Genomic DNA, 18,761 nt, shown 5'->3' with positions numbered 1-18,761 from the left:
CTGGCACAGGGCGTAGGTGAACCCTGTTGCGCCTGAGGGTGCGGCCGTTGGGGAGGCGGACGTCGTATTGTCGTGGCCTCGGCTGTGCCACCACCGTGCCTGTCTGGTACCAGCGCTTAGTGACAGGATCCTGGATGCGGACTCGCTGGTTGGCTGGGAGTACAGGCAGCTGCCGGGCTCGACTGTTGTAACGGGAACGTGTGTCTTGGTCCCGTTGGTTGGCACGGCGATCACACTCCTCCGCGTCAGGCTGCCACTCCGATTGGAACGACACAGGGTGGGCAGGGACGCAAGTGCGGAGAGGGTGGCCGTAGAGTATCTGTGCTGGGGAACGTCCTGTGTGGTCTGGCGTGTTCCTCACCTCCAGCAGTCCGCGGTGAAAGTCCTCGCAGTTGATGTTCCCGGCAGGAGCAACCTTGAGGATAAGGTGTTTTACGGACTTGACGGCTGCTTCGGCGTGTCCGTTGGACTGTGGATGATGTGGGGAGGTGACGATGTGCCGGACGTTCCAGCGCCGCAGGAAGTCGTGGAACTCCTTCGAAGTGAACTGGGGCCCTCCGTCAGTGCGTATGCGGACGGGCGCACCTTTGTCACCGAAGTAGCGGCTGAAGTGGTTGATAGTGGCAGCGGCAGTCGTGTCGGTGCCACACGGGAAGACAGCCGGCCACCCCGACAGACGGTCGACGATGACGAGGAAGGATTTCCCGCCACGGAGAAGTAGTCTGCCGATACTGACTCGAAGGGTCGTGTCGGGTGGTCGTCGTTCCGATATTCCTCTCGCTGCTGGCTTGGAAGCAGGGTCTGGCAGGCATCACAGGAGCGCACGACGTTAGTGATATCGGCGTTTATGCCCGGCCAGAACACCGTCTGCTTCGCGCGGCGCTTGGTGGCCTCGGCTCCGCGGTGACTGTCATGCAGGCGTCGCAGTACTGACTTGCGTAACGCTGCAGGGACAACGACGCGTGGGCCGTAGAGTACGAGGTCGCCGTCGCAGTACAGCTCATCGCGGATCTTCCAGTAGTCGAGGATGGTGTTGTGGAGGTCGTATCGGTGGCTTGGGAATCCATGGCGCACACACTCCAGCAGCTTGACGTAGGTCTCGTCGTTGTGTGCTGCTCTCTGGAGGTCCTCCAGCTGGGTGTCTGTGGTCGTGGGCGATGCGTCGGTCTCGGCGAGGGAACGTACGGCCCGCACTGCGACGGCAGCCTGCACAGAGCAGTCGGTGAGCATGTCGTCTTCATCTGTGGGGTGACTGACGGGTGGCGGAGAGTGCATCCGGATGCAGAGCTGCTTGCCGGCACGCCATCGAGCGGTAAAGATGAATGGAGACAGCTTTTCCTTGAGACGCTGTAGTCTGGGGTTCTCAACTGCGTCCAAGGTGTAGTTGTTGAGAATGGGTATGAGCGGGCGGTGGTCGGTCACGTGGTCAAACATTTGCAGTCCCTTGAGGTAATACCCACACTTGTGCGTCGCCCATACTGTAGCAAGCATCTCCAGCTCGATGGTTGCGTAGCGGGTCTCGGCGTCTGTCAAAAAACGGGAACCGCACTGGACAAGCCGCAGGTGGCCTCCTCCGTGATCCTGAAGGAGGGCGTATCCAAGGCCGTTGAGTCTGGAGGCGTCGGTCTGGAGAATGGTGGGCAACTGCATGTTGAACATCGCCAGGACTGGTGGACTGGCCAGTGCCGTCTTGACACGTTGGAAAGCTGTGTCGTGGTCGATCGTCCATGTGAACGACCGGCGTGGGCTCATGAGGGGGCGGAGTGGCTGGGCTGCGGCTGCGATGTCGGGGGAGAATTCCGCCAGTTGGTTCGCCAGGCCCATGAACGACCGTAGATCGGTGATGTTGGCCGGTGTGGCAAAGTCCGTAATCGCCCGCACCTTCTCGGGGTCTGCGGCGATCCCATCAGCCGAGAGCACGAATCCGCAGAACTGGACGGCAGGATTGGCGAGGGAGAACTTTTCTGCGTTGAGGGTGATGCCGTTGACACGACACCGGGCGAGAACTTTGTCAACACGTTGGAGGTGCGGCAGAAGGTCCTCGTCGTAGAGGAGGACGTCGTCCACGACCTTGACGCAGTTGCTGATGCCCTGGAGTGCTTCATCCCCTCTGCGACAGAAGGCGTCGCCAGTCGCTGCAAAACCCATGGGGCCGCGTAAGTACTTGTAGCGACCGTAAGGTGTAATGAAAGTTGTAAGGTGCTGGTCTGCTTCCGCCAACTCCAACTGCCAGTAGCCGTGCAGCGCGTCGACGGTTGTGAAGAACTTGGCGCCAGGCTTGACACTCCGAATCGCAGCGAAAGGTGTGGGAGAGGGATGGGCGGGCGAGACACGTACTTGTTCAACTTCGATAGGTCGGTGGTGATGCGTACGCCGCCGTGTGGCTTTGGTACGGCCACCAGTGGTGGCACCAGGGCGACGGTTCGTCAGCAGCGGGTGCGATGATTCCCTGGGCCTCCATGTCGCTCAGCTCCTGCCTCACGGCATCTTGGTATGCCAGCGGGATCTGCCGCGGGGTGTGGATGGCGAACGGTTGGGCATCCTCCCGCAGGTGAATCCGCATAGGCGGCCCTGTCATAGGCCTGAGCGGCGTCGCCTGCAGATCCTGTTTCCGCACCAGCACGTCAGCATACTCCTTCAGGAAGTACGTTCTGGCCTCTGTAGGAGTCGTGTTGCTGGTGAAAGGCGGTGAGGGGTGCTGAGGTGTTGGAGCGTTGTGGGCGGGGCTGAGTGTGGAGTGGACGTGACCTTGGCAGTGGATGTGACGTCACTGCCAGCTGTTGCGATCGGCGTCTCAGTTTTCCCGTCGCTTGTCGTGCCTTGGTCGCCACGGTCGCTCTGAACACGTGCATGGGTCACCTGTGCAATAGGGTGGGGAAAGCGCTCGGGGATGAGCGAAAGTTCTCTGCACGCCCTATATGACAGAAGGGGGACAGGAGTGCCAGGATGTACGTCGATCCACTCCTGTGTGCTGATGTCCTTGACCTGCAGCTGCACTTGCACCGAACCAATCGCTGGCTGCATGAGGGAACCATCAGCACCGTATGTCGGCGTCTGAGGAGGCGGCTGGAGGTTGTTGTGTGTCAGGCCGATGCTACGCAGATGATCCAGGCCGATGATTGTCGTGTCGGCGCCTGTATCGGGTAACATGCGGAGATCCCTCGTCCCCTTGTCATGAGTGACGCTGACAACTACGGGTGGGGACGTCTCAGACGGGGCTCGGGTGGTGGAAGTGACGCGCCGCGCTCCACTACCCTTAGAGTCCCGGGCAGCTGACTCACTGGGACTCGCTTCTCCTCCCTTTCCAGTAGCTTTGGTTGAACGGCAGTAGCGGCCATAATGACCTGATTTACCGCAATTGCTGCATGTGGCGTTACGTGCGGGCAACGCTGAGTTCGTGGGAAGTGTCCCTTTTTGCCACAGTTGCCACATGTGACATTGGCGGCACGGCAAGATCCCTTGTCATGTGAACGATCGCAGCTGTTGCAGGCGCTTGTAGTAGGTGTTGCTGACCTTTGCGAGCGCTGTGTGGCTGTCTTGTTCTTCTTGTACTGAGACACAGCACAAGCAGACTTGGGTTTGGAGGTGATGGCGGTAGCAGTGTGTTTAGCAGCCTCGTATGCGTAACAGTGTTGCACCACCTGATCGAGTGACTGCGTGGGGATGATACCGATGAGTTCTTGTATTAACTCTTGGTCGGTGACGCCCATCAATATCACCTGCTTGATCTGTGTTTCCTCACAGTCTTTATCACCTCCCTTGCATACGTCCACTGCCTCCGCGAGGTTCTTGACACGGACGAAAAACTCGTTGAAGCGCTCCCCGGCACCTTGACGGCAGCTGAACAACTCACGTCTTCGTAACGCCTCGTTGGTTTGGGCCTTGAAGTGTGTGTCGAGTGTGTTGAGGACGTCGTCTATTGCTGCGGTGTCGTCCTGGGGAACTTGAAGGCGATAGTGGAGTGTATGGAGCACTTCTGGACTGAGGCAAGTCCGTAGTTGTATGTGGCGTTTACCCAGAGATAACGTAGCCAGATCAGTCATAACGGCGTAATCTTGCCACCGTCGGCGCCATTCCCGAAAAGCCTGGTATGTTGCGTCAGGTTGTAGAGGAGGGGGCGGTGAGATTGTAGCCTTGATCTGGGTGTGCGCGGGGCGAGGAGGCAGCGAGGGCTGCTGCGGCGCTCCTTCCGACGTGGGGCGACTGCTGTCGGGAGAGGCCTGTCCGCCTGATCGCTGCGTTAGAGCTGCAATGATAGCTGTGAGCTCCTGCTGTCTGGCGGCTGCTTCCTCCCTGCGTTGAAACTGCTCCTCCTGGCGCCTCTGTTGATCTCTGGTCTCCATGTGCTGCAACAAAGCCATCAGGTCTGACGGCGGTGAAGACATGGCTGCAGATGTCTGTTGCTGTTCTTGAGCTTGTGTGTGGCTGCGAAGAACAGGTGGTGGCATAGATCAAGCCTTTCCAGACCGGATCAACTCCTCGCAGTCTGTAGGGCGTAGATCTAGTGCCAAGTTGCGACGCGACGGCAGTGTGCGTGCTTAGAGCTGTAGTGGGGGGGGCAGGGGCTGGCCAGCCCGGCGTTGTGTGTGTGTGTGTGTGTGTGTGGCGGTGGCGTGGGTGTGTCACGGCTGGCCGGCGGGGCCCGCGGCAAGCAGTGCCCAGCGGACAGTCATAGGGAGAGGACGTGTTGCGCCGCTCCGTGGTGGCTAGGGAGACGAGATTCCCACCCTTATGTACATGCAGCGTAAGGGCGATGCACTGCTACACGCACAAAGGCCACACACGTCACCACACACTGCACCAGGGTCACACACAGCACACGGGAACGCACACTAAACAGCTCGGAAGTACCTGTAGTATCCAAAGGCGACGCAAAATGAGTAATCCTTGGCCAGGGGCGTCCGCGTCCGTTGAGCCGGCTTCTTGTCACACACTGTTTTCACTATAAGTCTCACTGCGCCATCTATGTCCCTGCCGATGCTGGCTTCTCGTACTGAAGGATGGGAACGAAAACACCCTGAGGTCCTTTATCAGTCTATTGGTGAAAGTACAGTGGTAGACACGGGAACGAGCGAGCGGCGTGTACCCCCTAGGCTAGCTGCTTAGTTACTAAGTTCAAAGAGGAACATGTCACGTGATGCCCCGAGGCGATGTTGCCAAGCCTAGCTATCCGCTAACCTACATAAGGCTCTTCGTCTCATCAGCTCTCCTCCTCTTACTGCTAGTCTTCAACCTCTTAAAGACCACCGCCATGTTGCCTCTCTATTTTCTATCCATATTTTCACGCTGACTGCTCTTCTGAACTTGCTAACTGCATGCCTCCCCCTCTTCCGCGGCCCCGCTGCACTCGACTGTCCACTCTAGCTCATCCCTATACTGTCCAAACCCTTTATGCAAGAGTTAACCAGCATCTTCACTCTTTCATCCCTTACACTGGTAAACTCTGGAACAGCCTTCCTTCTTCTGCATTTCATTCTACCGATGACTTGACCTCTTTCAAGAAGAGTGTATCAAGACACCTCTCCACCCGAAATTGACCTCTCTTTTGGCCAGTCTTTACTTTTGTCTGTTGTGGGAGCGGTGAGAAGCGGGCTTTTTTTTCTACACTCTTTTTGTTGCCCTTGAGCCGTCTCCTTTGTTGTAAAAAAAAAATCAATAAAAGGAGATAAAGAAGAAAAATGTTAAAATTCATTGAGTTACTAAAGAAATAAGGAAAACAAAGAACACGCCAGATATACCCAAACTACAAATGCGAAACCACCTCCAACTCAGAAAATGTAGACACAAAAAATAATATACTTTATAAACACCTGTCAGTCAGGTCGTGACGTTGAAGACTAGTGGGCTGGCCCTCCAGTGACAGGTGAGGGTGACGGAGCTGCACTGTGGGGCGGTCACGGCTTCACACTCCCCTTACCTGCCGCCAAGGTGACCATGGACACGGCTGTTTCCGCAGGAGCACAGGTGGGGTACGTCAGGTGAGGGAAGGATTGTAGAAAAAAATATGGTTTGTAAATGTAAGGCATTTTATGTAAGGAATGAAAAATGTTCTAGCTTGATTGTGAGTAAAATTCTTGATTAAGTTAGAAAAAAGAGGCAAGGGAGGGTTGGGTAAGAGGAAAACTTGTTATACTGCAAAGACAAGGATTATAACAATCAATAATGTGAAATGTACCTGATGGATCAGAGCGATGCTATTTGATTGTTAGTTAGAATTGTTGGTTAACTTGAAAATACGAGTATACAGATTTATCTTGAAAAAATATATATCTAAATGTTCATGTTAGATAAGCAAGTGTAATGAAATTCTGCTTGCACGCAAAATATTGTTGTTTAATAAAGAAAGAGATGGATAGTTTGTGATGAAGAGAAAGTTGTATATTATTCGCGAGTAGGGATTTTCTTCGGTATGTGTTAGATCATAGACTTCACAATCTCTTGACGGGAAACGGGGCGCGGGGCCGATTCGCAGGGGGCCGATTTTCAAAAATTTAAAATTTAAATATTTTCAAAAAAGCAGCTGAGCCTGAAACTAAAACAGGCTCCCCTAAGGCATATATGAGTCTCCATGAGCAGCGGTATCAAAAATTCAAAGTCGTTCCCTAATAAAATCCTGATTAATTGTTTTTATATAAGTATAATAAACTTAAAATTATAAAATCCTCAGATGATGCACAAACATCACCAAATGCAGAGATAATCACTTATATTTTCAGAATCAATAGCAATATTTAGTATATCTTATAAGTTTTGCCCGAAATAGCTACTTATTTTTTTTTATTTAGTGCAATTTTTTACGTAAGTTTTAACATCTAATAAATCACTTAATTTTTAGAAACTTAATACTTGAGGAAAGCATGCAGAACATCTTAATTTTACTCAACAAAACAAAAATATTTTCTATATACAATCACAACTTATTTTGCTGAATTCGATGCCGGCTATCTGGCCTGAACAATCACTTAGCCTTTTGGCCTATGACTTGTGGGCCTCGGTCAGTTTCCTGGACTTACACGTCCCTGTTCCTCGCCGTCTCCTTCCTGCCTCCTTGCTCCCTTCCTGGCTGCTGCCTCAAGGCCTTGTTCTTCCTCGCTTCTGGTCACGTCCTGGAGAAATTAGCACGAAACAGTTGAAGAGGGACCTGCTGATGTGCGGCAAGATGGTGTCCCTGCACCAGGAGGTGCCTGAACCTGTCCTGTGGCGCATGGCAAGGAGAGGAACCTCAACCTGCGCTCCTTCTTGTCCTCCTGCACATCAGGGAGTCCAGCGACATCCCGAAGGACGCCATGTGGGCCATTGAGAGAGATGGCCGCTGGCCCTCGGCCCGTCTCCAGCTCTCCCCTGTTGACCAGCTCGACCAGGGCGTCGAACATCACAGAGGGCGGGTCGCCCCTCTCGAGCTCCGGTAATCTTCATCTCCTCCTGCTGGGCAAGCTCCTGCTTGCAGCACTCGGCCACAGAGGAGTTGGCCTGACCTTCCGGCCAGGTAGCTGGCGAAGGTGACCGACCGCGGCGAGAGCACCGTCCGTCGGCGGGTCCGGCTGGTCGTCGGCCAGCTCCCTGGCAAGCTGGGCCAAGATCACCTCGTCGTCCTCCTTCTCCTCTGCCTGCCCGGTCCAGGTCGGCCTGCACGTCCCCGGGAAGAACCCGACGAGCTTCAGCAATGCAGGCGCTGGGCCAACCTGTTGCTCACCATGAAGTTCTGCACGCTCGTCCAGTTGTGGGGAAGGGTACAGAGACGATGAATAACTGTAGGGTCCTTTACTTGAGAGTAAACAGAGGCAGGACAGCGATAATTTACAGAGGGGTGCCCAGCTGACTGCGTGCCTAAGGCGAGTTAGGCGGAACTGAGCAGGCACTAACTAAACGTACATTTCTTGTTTCCTAATACGTAATACGTAACTTACTATCCACAGTTATCATTCATTTTTTTACGTAAAGATTTCAACCTAAAGTTACGCAATTTTTTTTTACACAACGTTTTCAAAGTGCACGCATGGTGCTATTTTATATAAGTTACCTTGAATCCTCCCAAATCACTTAGAGACTCCTGCCTGCTTGTATGCACTAAAACTTGAAGATTTCGTCCTGTTTCCACTTAAATTCGGAGTAAGAACGCAGAGTGTGTTTGAGTTGTCGCAGTGAAAGTCGCCATAACAATCGGCCCCTTACGCGAAGCCAGCGCGCCAAGACTGAAGAGATTTCCCGTCAACTAGTTGTGAAGTCTATGGTTAGATAAACAAGGCCAATAAAAATTAAGAAGTTACAAACACGGAGGAACGAAATAATAAAAATAAGGTTATGACACACACACACACACACACACACACACACATTGACAAAACACACACACACACAGACACACGCACACATGGGGAGGCGGTGGTTGAGTGGTTGGCGTGGCGGTCTCGCGTTCCGCCGCGTGGGTTCGAATCCGCCGCTAACACCTGGGATTTTTTCAGTCAACGCCGAGTGGCCCAAGACTACCCACATGCGGTCCGGAAGACCACCCATCAACCCGGACTCTAGAGGAACTGTCCTAGGGAAATCAAGAATGAGCTTAGGGGGGCAGCATGAGCCAAGAATAGATGGCGCCACTATAAACACGTGCCTGAGTCAGAACGGGCTTGGGCCGATCACCTGTCCCCTCAAGAAAGCCTACCGGCGCTACAGGCTTGGGCGTAAAAAAAAAAAAAAATCATTAATAATGATCATCACACACACACACACACACACACACACACACACACACACACACACACACACACACACACACACACACTTACGTTCACATATGCAACTATCACAGGTAGACGTGTTAAGATGTTAAGCACACCCATGGCCACCGGCCCACCCACAACCAGCTCCCAGATGCCACACTCGAACCTATTACTACATTATCCCACGCAAACACACGCTCACCTACCCGCATCCATAGTTATTTCTACGCAGTTACAGCAACACCGTCACCCTCACCCATGCACTCACAGCCACAGCCATACCACAAGTTTACCTAAACAGTCACACTTGCAACACCATATCCACACTCAAACACTTGCACACACACACACACACACACACACACACACACACACACACACACACACACACACATAGCTCAGTCGGTAAAGTGCTGAGCTTCGCGGCGTGGGCGGCAGCGATTTGAACCCCGCTCAGGCCGGGTTTTTCCCGCTGAGTAGGAGCGGTTACTACCCCCCCCCCTCCCCCCTTGAGTAATGGGGATTGATTGTGTTATGTGTACCCAAAGATCGACTAAAGAGCCTTGCACAAATTGTGAAGGTACTTGCTGGCAATCGCTAGTCCAACTCGTGATCAGGCCGTGGTGAATTACACACACACACACACACACACACACACACAAGTCTTATATATAGTCAATACTAAGCTTTCTCTATGTAACACAGTCGTCTGGGTGGGGGGGAGTCATTGTAGCACTCTTCATTCTCATTCTCGTGTTGCTTGGCTGCGGGAAGGTGGCAGGAATCAGGACCGTGTCAGTGTGCCAGGATACGCGTGAGAGCGGAGAAGATTCTGAAGCAGTAAAAGATAGCTCAAAACATAGCCTCTGGCAGTTGCGAACGAAAATCGTCGAAAGTCATTAAAAAAACAAATTTAGCGAAAAAAAAGCGGGTTATAACCGCCCCCGGCCCTTCCGTGGAAAAGCGGCTATAGCCGCCTCCGGCCCTTTAGGGGTTAAATATAACCACTCTCTGAGTGGCGGAGTGGTTAGCGTGCCGGTCCCGCGCTCGCCGCGTTCTGGATGATGCGGGTTTGAATCCACCGCTAACACCTGGGATTTTTCAGTCACCGCCGAGTGGCCTAAGATTACCCACATGCTGTCCTGCAGACCACCTATCATCCCGGACTCTAGATGAACGGTCCAAGTGAAATCAAGAATGAGCTCCGGGGGGCAGTATGAGCCAAGAATAGATGGTGAAACCGTGGTAGAAGGAACAGCAGGTAGTCTCGATCCCCCCTACCCCACCACTCTCTGCGCATCTAAGTGACGTCACGGGCTATACGAGCTTGAAGGAAGAATACATGGAGTGGCCCTCAGCGTGTGAGGTGAAGCATGGGGTGTAGGGGTGGGAGGAGTTAAGCCAAGGCCAAGACTGCTTCACTTCTGTGACATCATGCCTTCTCCTTATTTTCTTTCTCCAAGTGTACGAGAGCAAGCGATAGATAGAGAAAAAGAGAGTGTGTGTGAGAATTTAAAGGTATCTTAATGTAATGTAGTCCGTTGCACGTCTAAGTAGGTTCTGATCCTGGAATGCACTGTCTTTCAGTACTGTTTTAGTGCCCTCTGCATTAATTTTCCCTGGAGTGTTAGGGCAATTCACTCATATAATAATAATAATAATGGCTATAGGGCAAGTGCGTTCACATTTAATCCAGGGTTCCCATTCCTCTTTAAAGTATTTGTTCACCTATGATAAGCCTTGGGTATAAACCATGGTGCCCAGTGCAGCTAAGCTCATTGAGTTCCTTCCCTCTACAACTTGGCAGCTTCCATTGTACTATCTAATGAGCCTACAGACTTATGATTTATTTATGTACAGTATATGCCTAATGAAATTACACACAGTACTAAACTGAATTTGTAACTTCATCTTTTGGGAGACCGAAAAAGCAGTGTGGTCCCTTTGGGATGCAGGGATCTGTACCCACGAACAATGCAACACGAAGGCATACTCTACAAGAGTTTCCCATGTCACAGAAAACGGACCGCTCAGATAAACCTCCTCTCGCCGGTGGTTGGGTCAAGACTGAAGTCCACGCAGCAATCAGACCTCTTCCACGTCTAGCCTGTGACGTCACGGTCTGCCTGCGCAGTCCACAACAATTTTGGTCCAGCGCCCCCCACGTGAGAATACCTGGCTTGCCTCCCTTTACCTTGGGTGAGACCATAAAACACTTGCCTACGCGATGACGGACTTGGGCCGACCACCAAGCTCAACCAAGAAAGCCTACCAGCGTTATAGGCCACGACGTAAAAAAACAACAACCACCCACACAGCCGCAACATTACCCACACACCCTCAGCCACACATTCAAAACATTACCCACACACCCTCAGCCACACCAACACATCAGCAACATTTCCCACACATTCTCAGCCACACCCACACACCAGCAACATTCCCCACACACCCTTAGCCACATCCACAAAGCCGCTACATTATTAACCACACACCCTCAGCCATACCCGCACAGCCATATTATCCACACACCCTGAGCTACACCCACACAGCCACAACATTGCCTACCCACCCTCAGCCACACCCACACCCCCGCAACGTTACCCACACCATCACACGCCGAGCCACACCTTGCAGCGCACTCACAGCACTAAGGACAGACTCAGAAGGTGAATGATGGTGGCGACGGAGGCATGGACAGCTCGGTGGGAGGAGGAGGAGGTGTTGGTGGAGTGTTGCATCGCGGCTGAGGTGTCTCCTGGAGGGGAAAATGACGGCAGGAAGTTAATGCACAGTACACCCGCCACTCTCCGCCAGGAAATGACTAACAAGCGAGGGAATTATTAGTAATGATCTTGTCTACCTAAAGGGGACTATTTCCGCATTTTATTTTCTATTTGCTAAAAGAGACTGAAGAAAAGTAGGTAAGTGGTTAGTTATTTAATGGTCTTAGATGACCACAATGTACAGGAAATGAGGTAACAGGTGAGGTATATACTGGTGGCCCTTAACTAACTATTGGTAAAGTGAAATTAAGTGTTTATCTGTTACCTTCGACAAAATTAAGTAACATCAGAAAAGTTGTTAGTATTACAATGACGGTAATTAACACCACTGTTCAGCGATTGAACTAACAGACATGGTGGATCTTAGTGGTCTCAACTACCAATCGATTGAATTGCCATCTAAAAGTTACATTATATCTGCTAGAAGAATTTTTTTTTTTTTACAGCTAAGGAGACAATTCAAGGGTGTAAAAAAAATATAAAAAAAAACGCTACTCACTGCTCCTGAATAGAGGTCAAAGGAGTGTCCAAAAAGAGAGGTCAATTTCGGGAGGAGAAGTGTCCTGATACCCTCTTCTTGAAAGAGTTCAAGTCGTAGGCAGGAGGAAATACAGATGAAGGATGATTGTTCCAGAGTTTACCAGCGTGAGGGATGAAAGAGTGAAGATGCTGGTTAACTCTTGCATAAGGGGTTGGGACAGTATAGGGATGAGCATGAGTAGAAAGTCGTGTGCAGCGAGGCCGCGGGAGGGGGGTAGGCATGCAGTTAGCAAGATCAGAAGAGAAGTCAGCATGAAAATATCGATAGAAGATAGAAAGAGAGGCAACATGAAGGCGGAATTTGAGAGGTAGAAGAAGGTATGAGGAGGAGAGCTGATGAGACGAAGAGCCTTTGACTCCACTCTGTCAAGGAGAGCTGTGTGAGTGGACCCCCCCCCCCCCCCAAACACACACACATGAGATGCATACTCCATACGAGGGCGGACAAGGCTACTGTAAATGGATAGCATCTGTGCGGGGGAGAAGAACTGGCGGAGACGGTACAGAACGCCCATCCTAGAGGAAGCTAATTTAGTAAGAGATGAGATATGAAGTTTCCAGTTGAGATTTTGAGTTAAGGATAGACCGAGGATGTTTAGTGTTGAAGAAGGTGATAGCTGGGTGTTGACAAAGAATAGGGGATAGTTGTTTGGAAGATTGTGTCAAGTGGATAGGTGGAGAAACTGTGTTTTTGAGGCGTTGAAGGACACCAGGTTCCTCTTGCCCCAATCGGAAAGAATAGTAAGGTCTGAGGCTAAGCGTTCTGTTGCCTCCAGCCTTGAATCATTAAGTTCCTGTAGGGTGGGTCTTCTATTGAAAGAAGTTGAGTAATGCAGAGTGGAGTCATCGGCGTAAGAATGGATAAAACAGTTCGTTTTGGAAAGAAGATCGTCAATGAACAACATAAAGAGAGTGGGAGATAGGACAGAACCCTGTGGGACACCACTGTTGATAGGTTTGTGGGAAGAACAGTGACCGTCCACCACAGCAGAAATAGAACGGTCAGAAAGGAAACTGGAAATAAAGGTACATAGAGAAGGATATAAACCGTAGGAGGGTAGTTTGGAAAGCAAAGATTTGTGCCAGACCCTATCAAAAGCTTTTGATATGTCCAGCGCAATAGCAAAAGTTTCACTGAAACGGCTAAGAGAGGATGACCAAGAGTCAGTTAGGAAGGCAAAGAGATCACCAGCAGAACGCCCCTTGCGGAACCCATACTGGCGATCAGATAGAAGGCAAGATTTTGCATATATTAAATATCCTTAAAATACTTCAACAAACTACAGTGTCCAGGTAATGAAATAACAAAGTAGATGAGAAGTAAGTGGTTAACATTAACGATGCCTTCGCTAATCTCAGTATTACGGTAATGAACATAAGTACTATTTGCTTCCAACATGCAACATCATATCTTCACATTCATTTCTACCTCCTGTAGAAATCTTCTTAATGCTGGCCCGGCCTAACTAACTACAACAGAAAAATCTGTTTACCTGATAAAGAATGTCATAAGTGGTGCACTCCGATTCCTTAACAAATTAGAGAATAAGATTTATTTGACATGCTATGATGGAGAGTCATGTGGTACGTGGTTATTATGGAAATATAAATCTATCAAGATTTACTAAAGAATGCTGCAGAAACGCGGAAGAGGAGGTTGTTATAGAAAGCTGCAGAATCACATGTAACGCAGCGAGGATTAAAGATGAAATGTATTGATTCACTACACGGAAGGATCTGGCTGGAGCCTGTACGAAGAGGCAGGGCGCACAGGTGTGCTGGAGAAATCCGTCGGAAGTTATCTGTGCGAATGTCAGAATACACAATCACACAAGCAGTAAGTTAAACAGCAATGTATTAATTCCGTACACTGAAAGAGTCTGTTGGTAGTTGATTATAAGACCGGCACGATAGTCAGGTGAACCCATCCTTACGGTTAATTAGGGGGGAGGGGAAGCCCATCCCACCTTACCCCCGACACACACACGATACAAATTAACCTAAGGATGTAAACCTTCATAGGCCCATTAAGCAATAAACACGCGGTTCCCTTTAATTAATTATCAATGCTAACAGCTCTGATTGTTAGGTGGTTATTACTGTTAATTAATTATCGGTGAAAGAGCTTGCCATAATTACTTGAAAATACATGATAGGGGTGACAGCTCCCCTCCGCTTGTTAAGTAATGATTGTATGTAATTATTTAATGGCTAAACGGATTAAAGAGTTTGTCTGGAGAGAGAGAGAGAGAGAGAGAGAGAGAGAGAGAGAGAGAGAGAGAGAGAGAGAGAGAGAGAGAGAGAGAGACCTGGCCATCACCAGCCGGGAAAAGGCTGACCTGCTGGCCTGCCACTTCAGTTAAAAGATGACAACCCAGGAACCAGACAGGCAGCCGCCCACCCTCCCCCAACTCATCGCCTCAAGACTAGAGAGTGTGCTAATCTCTGAGGACGCTGTCAGGAGACATCTGAGGGGCGTCAACACCAGGAAGGCGCCAGGCCCTGACAGCGTGAGTCCATACTTACTGCGGCGATGCTCCGATGAGCTCACCAGCCCCCTCGCCCAGATCTTCCGGCGATGCCTGCAGAGCGGGGTGTGGCCTGCACAGTGGAAGGAGGCCAGAGTCACACCCGTACACAAGAAAAAATCCAGGTCCGAGCCAGGCAATTACAGGCCAATATCACTCCTCCCAATCATCAGCAAGATATTTGAGAGGATCATCGGGGAGCAATTGACATCCTTCCTCGAGGAAAACCACCTGCAATCACCGAAGCAGTTTGGTTTTCGGAAGGGCCGCTCTACCTCAGACCTCCTCCTTCTCCTTTCAAAGTCCTGGCATGACGCCCTTGATGACGGCCACCCCTCATTCGTGATTGCTCTGGATATAGCTGGCGCGTTCGACTCCGTTTGGCACGGCGGTCTGACGGCGAAGCTAGAGCAACTAGGCATCACGGGGGACCTGCTGTGCCTGCTCTCAAACTACCTGTTAGGCAGGAGCCTCCGCGTAGCAGTCAACGGAAGCACCTCGACCAGCTTCCCGGTGGAGGCCTCCGTTCCACAGGGGTCCGTCCTTGGACCTATTCTGTGGAACATATACTTTAACGACCTCCTGCAAACCATCCCGGCAGCAAGCGCCTACGCCGACGACTGCACCCTCTCCAGAACATACAAGAGGGAGGAAGCCCAGGACGTGATAGAGTCCGTCAACAGACAGTTGGCAGACATAATGGCCTGGGGAAAGAGGTGGCAAGTCAGGTTTGCCCCTGACAAAACCCAGGCCATGGTAATATCACGTTCTCGGGAGGACGCGAGGCAACTCCACGGCAGACTGAGATTCGGGAACGACACCATCCCTCTGCAGGCCAGCGTCGACATCCTGGGCGTGGAGGTGGACTCCCAGCTGCGGTTCGACCGTCACCTTGAAAGGGTGGCGCACAAAGCCTCCCAGAAAGTGAGCCTCCTGCGCCGCATGAAGAACCTCCTCGATGCTGAGGGCCTGAACACCCTCTATAAGGCACAAGTCCGTCCAGTGATGGAGTATGCACCGCTCACCTGGATGGCCAGCGCCCGCTGCCACCTCAACCTGCTAGACAAGGTGCAGAGGAGGGCTGAACGCCTCATCAACGGCACCCAGCACCACCGACCGAGCCAGTGGGAGGCACAGCGACAACAACATCGACAACAACAACAACAACAACAACAACAACAACCACACGAGGGACGGACAAGAGCAGCCACGAACCAGCTGAACAGCCTGGAGCACCGTCGCCGCGTCGCTGCCCTGACGGTGCTACACAAGGCATAAGTGGGCCTAGTGCCCCACCTGACGGACCTGAGGGCTACCTGGAGAAGGTCTGAGCGCAGCACGAGAACGGTGCTGAGCAACGCCTCCCTCCTGGAAGTCCCAATGGCCCGCTCCAGCACCCACCAACGTGCCTTCTCCATCGCAGCGGTGGTGTGGTGGAACAACCTCACTGCTGATGTGGACGTGACACAACTGTCCACTCAGCAGATGAAGGTTGCGTCCCACAGGTGGCTATTCCTACACCCACCGTAAACATGTATATAATTGTAACCTCGGCAGAAGCTTTTAAATAGGTCCCCAACGGTCGGGGGAACTTTAGCATAGAAAAATAATACTGCAATGTACTAATGTACTGAACATGTTTAAATAAAAAGAGAGAGAGAGAGAGAGAGAGAGAGAGAGAGAGAGAGAGAGAGAGAGAGAGAGAGAGAGAGAGAGAGAATCTAAACCTTTTACCACCTTTGATCTTTTCCTTGTGGTTCTTTCCTTAGTCTTCTATATTGCCTTTCCCTTTCCTCGCCTTCTGTGGATCATTATTTTCTTCTTAATTATCCTCCTCCTTCTCCACGTCTGTTTGTTTGTTAGATGTCCGTCCTTCCGCCTCGTTTACTTGTGATGTTTTCCCAGCAGTCTCGGTATTTGTAGTATTTTTATTTCCCATCTCGGTCGTAGTTTGAATTTAATAACAGCCTAACTTTTACGTTTAATGATTTCTGGGAAGGTCTTTCAGTGAAATCCCTTTGTTTGTTTCCCGTGTGAGCCGCCATACTTAACATCTGCTCCACACGCCCTTTTCCCTGATGCATCGTGTCCTCTCTGTGTACATAAAATGTTCCCCAAGGTCGATGGGACGGTCCAGTATGCGAGAGTAAAGAGAGTAACAAGTAGCGTGTCTCTAGTTGGCTCTCAGTCTAAGCGCGTCACAACAACTAGCCATATCACACACCCGTCCTCCTCCCAGGGAAAGCTACCAGAATTCCTCGAGAATGTATTTATTTTTGAGAATACGCGAGAATGTATTTATTTTTGAGAATACGCGAGAATGTATTATTTTGTCATACATAATGAAACTACGTCACAAAACCTACTATATCATCAAACACACGCTCAGCGGCATGCCAAACACCCGGTGAGTAGTTAAATTCACTCAGCCAAGAACATATAAATTTTTGGATTCTGAAAAAAAACTACATTCGACATTTTCAGGACAGATGGATTTACCAAGGCGTATATTTCAATTTCATAATTTTCCACTATTTCCCTAAAATGCCATGGCGAATTCTCCTCTTGAGTTTTTTTTTTTAGTTTGCTTATTTTCAGTTGTCTGGTATTTAGTTAATCTATGTTTAGTCTTTTTCGTTTTATTTATATATTTTTTTATGATCAGTATTATTATTAGTTTGTTATTAGCTTATTAGTTTTTAGTTCTTTCGCATTCATTTTCGTTGGCTTCCATTTAGAAATGGAAATTTCCATTGTTGTGTTTATTTGCTAAAAGGCTTTTTTTTATTCGAAAGAATGAAGGGAATGTTTTCCTCTGGGCACTTTTTTGATTTAAATAAACAATACTTGCTTCTCGTTCTACAGACGTACAATTTTAGAACACTCATCAAATTTAATGGACTGTCTTTCAGTATTTTATGTCATTTTTTTTACCAACCTTTCAGTCAGTTTCCATTCTCTTTTACTTGATACCTCCATTTTCTTGTTTTTGATATTTTTACATAATTTACATCAAATATTTTCTTAATTCCCTAAAAGCCCAAAAGCCTTACTCACTTTCTCTGGTGACTGAATCCTAAACTTCAACGGGTATTAATTTTCATGTCAATGTGATTTCACAAAACTGAATCAATGATATTTATAAAAAAAAGAAAATATCAGAAAAATGACGCCCATGACTCGAAGATTCCCAATGCAATACTTAACAGTACGTGTATGAAATAAAGAGCGCCATTCTAAGTCTTTCATCAGTATGGCAAGACATAAGAACGTAGGAGTCTGCAAGAGGCCGGTAGGCCTGTACAAGGCAGCTCTTTTGAACCTAAGCTCCCGTGTATCTAACCCCACCTAATATCGCTGTCCATGAATTTATCCAATCTATTTTTTAATGTGACAATTATATTGGCACTCACCACGTGACTGCTAAGCCTATTCCACTCATCCACCACTCTATTAGTAAGCCAATTTTTGCCTGTCTCTGTTGAATCTGAATTTATCCAGTTTAAACCCATTACTTCGTGTCCTACCCGTAGAGTCCTACCAGTAGAGTCCGGTCAGGCGAGCAAGAGAAAGTTGACGCTTGAACTATAGCGACAGTTTCGTTACTCTATTTCTAACTTCCTCATCGTGATAGTTATGACGTGCCGAAGACAATAAATACTATATTCCAATACATGTTTTCACCAGTAGGCAAAAACAAAACAAAAAAAAACAAAAAAATCGAAAGAACGAGCCCGAGCTCAGCCTAAAGGAACGACGTTATGAATGAAACTGTTGCCATCCCGTGAGCTTTATTTTTGTCCTGTCGCTGAAACAGACTAAAGTTTAAATGATTTGTTTTTTGTTCACGTCACCAATCTCTGTCTCTAGAAATATAAGTATATTAAACTGGATTCATGTTACGCCACGCCTAATTCTTCCAATTGAGCGCAAGTACAGCATTCAGGAAATAAAAAAAAAGTTGTGTTGTGATGCCAGGCGTAACACTACCCATTGAGAGGAACAACGACATAAACAAGTAACGTTTTAATTGACGTGTTGCTCCAGGTGAGCATAATTGGTTATACTTCAACAGGTAAACTCGGAGACTGAAAGGTAACCCGACAGGTAAGACAAGCTGCGACATGGAAATTATTCTTATGAGCGATACAAAACTGACGACTCCGGAAATGAACTACACTGATGAA

General features: G+C 49.6%; 1 protein-coding gene across 1 annotated transcript in view; it reads right to left on the bottom strand.

Annotated features, from left to right (window-relative positions):
- Positions 1-5,791: 5,791 nt before the first annotated feature.
- Positions 5,792-18,761, bottom strand: part of LOC126997938 (hemicentin-2-like) — a 162,905-nt gene continuing 149,935 nt past the window's right edge. Inside the window, exons 8-9 of the mRNA XM_050859190.1 lie at positions 11,367-11,478; positions 5,792-5,944 (exon numbers count right to left, since the gene is read on the bottom strand). Coding sequence (XP_050715147.1) covers positions 5,914-5,944; positions 11,367-11,478 — 143 coding nt within the window. The 3' untranslated portion in view covers positions 5,792-5,913. The remainder of the gene's footprint in view (positions 5,945-11,366; positions 11,479-18,761) is intronic.

Source organism: Eriocheir sinensis, chromosome 13 (assembly GCF_024679095.1).
Source record: "Eriocheir sinensis breed Jianghai 21 chromosome 13, ASM2467909v1, whole genome shotgun sequence".
Classification (NCBI taxonomy): Eukaryota; Metazoa; Arthropoda; class Malacostraca; order Decapoda; family Varunidae; genus Eriocheir; species Eriocheir sinensis.
This window is presented reverse-complemented; position numbering and strand designations above follow the sequence as displayed.